This window comes from Nannobrachium achirus (genome assembly GCF_963921795.1).
Source record: "Nannobrachium achirus genome assembly, chromosome: 24".
NCBI classification, from domain to species: Eukaryota; Metazoa; Chordata; class Actinopteri; order Myctophiformes; family Myctophidae; genus Nannobrachium; species Nannobrachium achirus.
This window is the reverse complement of record NC_137831.1, coordinates 42,429,698-42,435,697: the sequence shown is the minus strand read 5'-3', so window position 1 is coordinate 42,435,697 and position 6,000 is coordinate 42,429,698. Positions and strand designations below refer to the sequence as shown.

The 6,000-nt window shown below is 44.4% G+C and overlaps 1 protein-coding gene across 1 annotated transcript in view; it reads right to left on the bottom strand.

The window, feature by feature from the left end:
- Positions 1-3,017: 3,017 nt before the first annotated feature.
- LOC308279995 (neuronal membrane glycoprotein M6-b-like) overlaps positions 3,018-6,000 on the bottom strand; it is a gene marked incomplete at both ends in the record, with an annotated part of 74,055 nt that continues 71,072 nt past the window's right edge. Inside the window, 3 exons of the mRNA XM_080720233.1 lie at positions 3,018-3,170; positions 4,895-4,960; positions 5,570-5,643. Of these exons, the coding sequence (XP_080576359.1) occupies positions 3,018-3,170; positions 4,895-4,960; positions 5,570-5,643 (293 nt within the window). The remainder of the gene's footprint in view (positions 3,171-4,894; positions 4,961-5,569; positions 5,644-6,000) is intronic.

Genomic DNA, 6,000 nt, shown 5'->3' with positions numbered 1-6,000 from the left:
GGGGTTAAAAACTAACCAACGATGACTGATATAGATTATAGTTTTTTGAATATTAAACGATATCTGATTATAAAATCAACGTATGAAAATTCCTGACTTGTTTTTTTTATTTATATTAGTGTAAACATCCAAAACAGTCTCTGTGGCTCATGTGATAGGCATAAAAACGAAAACGAAACAAAAGAAAAACTGAAAAAAACGTGACATCATCAACATTTGGAGTCACTCGTTTGGCTGGCCGTCGTAAAAGAAGCACAAACAGTTTCCATAAAAGTTATTTCTTACAGAATCACGAGAGGAAAAATAATACCCAGCTGCCTAAAACCAATATGTTCAAAAAAATCAATTTCCTTCACATTTTAAAATGTATACATCACAAGCACCTCAAATCTATCATGTCATATCTTATCATTATCAGGACTGCACTGTAATCCCTCTCACAACATATCGTTTAAAGATGTTACATTACAATTATATCAAATGCGGAACTAGTGGTCGAATGCTAAACACATATCCCAAATGGTACATTTACATATCTGTGGAGAATAATAAAGAGCTTTTCCCCCACGTGGAGAGGTGTTCGAGATCCTCAAAGGGTCTGGTTCAGATATTTACAAGTGAACCCCATTTACAAAAAGGGCGTGGCTGTATAAAGTGATAGTATGAGTTATCGGGTCTGTTTTATTCCACAAACTGATTGATCAGCGAGTCACTGTTGATGGTGCGGTTAGGCTTGGCCGCGTGTCGCAATATTTGCTACCCTGTGCAATATTTTTCACAGTATCGCAGATACCTGACCCAAAGATATGATCGTAATATCACGATACTTTGGTGGGGCGGCATTGCGATATAGAATCTGGGGTCCTTTAGTGGCACAGATCTGATCTTCCCCAGGCTGCCTAAACAGTGAATAAATGGATTCAGAAACAGACTGGAACACATTGAGACGGTCAGGTCTCTTGTCACAAGGAGTCACCGTTTCAGTTCCTGCGTAAGGTACATGCGGCTTCCGCGTACGGTCACCCGTGCACAAAATGCAGCGGAGTGGCCAACACCGGTTGAATTTGGTGTGATGCAAGTGAACGTGAACTTGCTCCATCACTTTGCTCGCACAGAATGGAAATTAACCGGACACGGATATTCAATTCACGCATGTGTGACTGTACCCTTAAAGGAGTAGTTCACCCCCAAAATGACTTTTTTTCTATTGATTACTCACCCCATGGAGACCCCAATGTATGGATATTTTTTGTATTTGTCACATTCCTAAACCATTAAAGCCCCTAAGCCAATAAAGCTCCCATTGATTCCGATAGGGTACCCAAAGACACTTTGGGTCCCCTACCGGGGGTACATTTATTATAATCAAGTAGTTGATAGAAAAAAAGTCATTTTGGAGGTGAACCACAACTCTAGTGTCAAATGCAACTTTGTTTACGTATTTTTAATTCTGATTTGGAAAATACGGATCATGCACCGTGTGATCGTCTCCGAGTTGGCACACAACCGGAGTTCCTGTCTTTAGTGACTTGGATGAGAGGGGGTTGGGGGTCCTTGAGTGCTTTGTAACGGACGAGGGCCTTTTTTTTTTTTACACCGAACTTCCTTTTTTTGTAAATAGTGCAACGACATATCAAGCATCACCAATAAAAAAAGTACCAGTCAAAGAGAAGAGAAAAAGTTCTAGGAAAACGGGAATAAAGGGAATAAAGAAAACCAGAAGAGATCATAATAATAGTAATAGTTACCTGGCATACCTTTTGAAAGTGTATTAACAAAAGAAGAACATTCATACACATTCACACAATATATTCATATTCATATATATACGTATATAAAACACCAAACAAAAGCAGAGGAAGTTAGTTTCCTGCCTGGCTTCACTGTGTGGAAAGGTTGAGGTGGGGGCGGAAGCAGGCAGTGACCGAGTGGTTTTTAGGCTGTTTAGGACAGTGGTTCTCAACCTGTGGGTCGATTTGGGGACCCCCAGGGTGGTCCCCAAATTATTTTGGGGGGGTCCCCAGATGATTAACTTATGTGCAACATTGTCTTCTCACTCAACAGTAAACAAACCAACATGAAGTGTAAGTTTATAGAGAGTATCTGCACATTTCTAAAGTGACAATTTAAGGACTTTTTAACAACTCTAAAATGACAAATTAAACATTGGCCAAATTGTCAAATATTATAGCTAATCTACATGCTCGCAACGCCTCGCAACGCGACGCGTTGTGAGCATGTAGATCTGCTATTTTCACAATAGAACCGTGTTATAAAAAATGTAATGCCTGAACTCTTCGGTTCAAATATGATTATTTGGGGGTCGTGGCCTGACAAGGTTGAGAACCACTGGTTTAGGAGATTGTGTTGAGAAAAGCTGCGCTGGCTCTGAACAGCCATCACTGCAAGGGTCACGTTCACTAGCTGCGTCCCAAAAAGCGACACGCTATCTACTCGCCGATCAGAACCCGAGCTCGACCCGACGACAGGGAACTCTGACGGTTCTGAAGCGTCTTTGCGACCAATTTTTGGGCCCCACCAAGGCTATCCCTGATCCTCCCCCCCACCCCCCCCACCTGGAACCCTCAAATCCACCCTGTTTTTTTTTTTTGTTTTTTTTTTTGCGAATTTACCCGCCAACTGTTTTATCGAATAGACCAATGGCACGTTTTAGCCACCAAAGCGGCTGCGTGTTGAGTAGACGAACGTAACCGGCCACACACTGAACTCGTCAGCATCTATGCAGTGGTCACTGCCCTGCCCACAACGTTTTATGGACCACTAAACCAACCCACAGTGGAGAACCGGGGGACAGAGAATCGGGGTTTGCGTGACTATCGAACATGACCGATTGGTTTGTTTAATTCAGAGAGGAGGGGGGGAGGAGAGGTGGAAGGAGGTGAGCGAGAGAAATGGAGAGGGAGAGGGGTGTGGAGAGAGGAGGGGACGATGGCCGGGGAGGAACGGGGGGTGGTGGAGATGGGAGGAGGGGTCGGCGACAGAAGCGAGGCCCGTCCTTATGAGTAAGAGGAGGAGTTCTGGCCGTCCTTGGAGCGGGCCTCGGCCTCCAGGTCCTGGTCGTCCTTGGTCTTGATGTCCTGGTACTCGTGCGTGCCCACGGCGCTCTTCAGGTAGGCCCAGTTGGCCCCCAGGATCATCAGGTAGTGGATCTGGCAGAGGACAAAAAGAGAGAGCGAGGAAGAAGTGGACGAGGACAGGACAGAGAACACACAGTCAGTACGGTGCATTCTGAAGAAGTCTCTTTGAATAGGAGTTACACATATCCTTTTCGCCTTGCCCCTAGTGCCTACTACGGTCCCGCTAACCTCACGTCACCAGGCTTTCTCGGAGGAAAGCCTGGTGACCCGTTCTAGGCGGAAACCACAAGCATGCAGAAGATGCAGCATCGTTTTGTTTTGGTTCCCTCTGTTTGTTTCCCCAATCCCTGTTAAAATGCTAGAGTAGCCTAGTGTGGTCTTGCCAGTCGCTAGGAGTTGGACTAAAAGATGCATATACCAAACGAATTTTCCAAAAGCAAAACTACGCCGCATCAAGGGGTTTATTAGGTAGGCCCTAAAAGTAAGTCCTTGAGCGCAGGGGAATTATTTGGGGTTAAAACTGAATCCGGTTTGATCTTTCTGGACAAATTGTAGTCCTTTGAGAACTACAACATGACAAAGTGGTTTCCTCCGACCGGATCAAACCCCGAAATGTGAAGGGATCCCAGACTAGGGTCCCACACTTAAGTCTAAGATCGCATCTAATCAACTAATTGACTACAATGTCTCATCCACTATGATTAGATAGACGGATCAGTAATGATATCCGGTAGAGCTTGCTGCCCTTTTCATGTCTCCTGTTCCCTTAACAAAAAACAACAATTGTCCCACTGTGTCCTACTAAAAAAGCAAGAGTACAAAAATGTTGACACGGTACTAAGTGCCATCATGATGTGTGTCAGCCTGTATCCTTCCTGTGTGTGTGTGTGTGTGTGTGTGTGTGTGCGTGTGCGTGTGCGTGTGTGTGTGTGTGTGTGTGTACGCTGCAGGCTATATAGGGCATTATGTGCATCCCTCTGGGTGGGAGAGATGCACACAAAACTGAGAGGCGGCAGGGTTGCTATGACAACCGCTAAGCGTGCCATGGCAACGTGCATATTCTGGAGCGCATTACAGCAGGGGTCTTCAACGTTTTCTGGCCAAGGACCCCTTAGCTGAGAGAGAGATGAAGCAGGGACCCCCTCTACATATTGTATAAATGCGTTGTGCAGATTTACATCGACTTGTTTGACGGCACTGTCATCAGTCTATGTTGGATTCATGTTTCAGACATTTAGCCACTTCAATCGCCGATACGTAGTAAACTTGACCTTTCACTCTGTACTTGGTCTGCTCTTTTTGACCTCTACACCAAACCTCTGCTGAAAATAGCCGATCTACAAGCTCTCAACGCCTCGCGCTGCGAGGCGTTGAGAGCTTGTCGATCTGCTATTTTTGGCTAAAGTTCTCCTCAGAATAGGGATGCGAGGGTTCAAAGTTTTTAATTGAAAATAATGATCCTATCGGGAGAGTGTTTTCTGCTGGTGTTTCAGTCCGAGTGTATCAAAGGGTGCGTTCGGAAATGTACACCGGGTATGTGCTCAGTGTAGTGAGTGCCTAAACCTAACCCTAATCCTAACCCTAACCTCAGTAAAACTATGCCTAAACCTAACCCTAACCCCTAACCCCTAACCACACCCGGTGCGCATTTCCGAACGCACCCTTTGATACACTCGGACTGAATCACCTGCAGAAAACACTCTCCCGATCCTATCACACAAGGATTTGGTGCCCCCCCCCCCCCCCCCCCCCTGTTGAAGACCCCTGCATTAAGGGAAGTGTCATGAGGAGCTTACCAACGCAATGACGGTGGCTCCGGCGCCGGCAAACGCAACGATGTACAGGTGGTAGGAGAGGTAGAACTGCAAGGGATCATGGGAGAGTTTCAGTTAGCAAGGAGAGGAGAAAAGACAACAGAGTACATAAAACAGTGTTGATTTCGTCGACTAAAACTATGACAAAAAATGTTTGTTTTTCACTGACGAAAACTAAATAAAAACTAAACTATGATGACTAAAACTAAGACTAAATATATTGACAATTTCGTCAACAAAATAAAAACTAGACTAAAACGTTAGGGAGGGACTAGTGGAGAAGACAGTCATTTTATGTTTGGTTGCTCTCAGGTGTTGTGTGCTGAAAATAGCATATCTACAAGTTGTGAGCTTGTAGATCGTCTATTTTCAGCACATAACCAAGCGAGAAATCAGTCATTACGATGCCATCAAGGCCTGCCAAAATACATCTTATGATATTTAGTCGACTAAAAATAGACTAAAACTAAAACTGTTCGGGTGACTAAATTATGACTAAAACTAAAATACATTTTATTCAAAAGACTCAAACTAAATCAAAATGTGCTGTCAAAAACAACGCTGGCACAGAAAGACAGCTGGAGAGAAGAAAGGGAGCAGACAGAACGGGGAGACGGCAGAGATGAATAGAGGATTATTGGACCATCAGTGTCTCACCTCACTGGTACTACAGATGTCTGTCAGTGTGTTGCCACAGGCTATTCCCGGTGAGGCGCTCCATGGAATCACACCTGAAGGATACAAGAGGAAATATACTGCATGATGACACACATGCACACAAAATGTGGTGGAAAAACAGAGCTACACTTTCTAACCACCTGCCCACTACACCAAGACATCAGAGACACATACTACAATTAACCCACAGATTATGCACACCCAAAGTGAGTTTGTAATAAGGATGGGACGATCCTTATTAAAATGTCATATCACGATTTACAATATTATCGTGACAATCAAAATCCGTTACCTTGGGCCGGAACATTTGCCAAAAAATAGCCGATCTACAAGCTCACAACGCGTCCCGTTGCGACGCGTTGTGAGCTTGTAGATCAGCTATTTTTTGGCAAAGACATTTGATAGAGTGA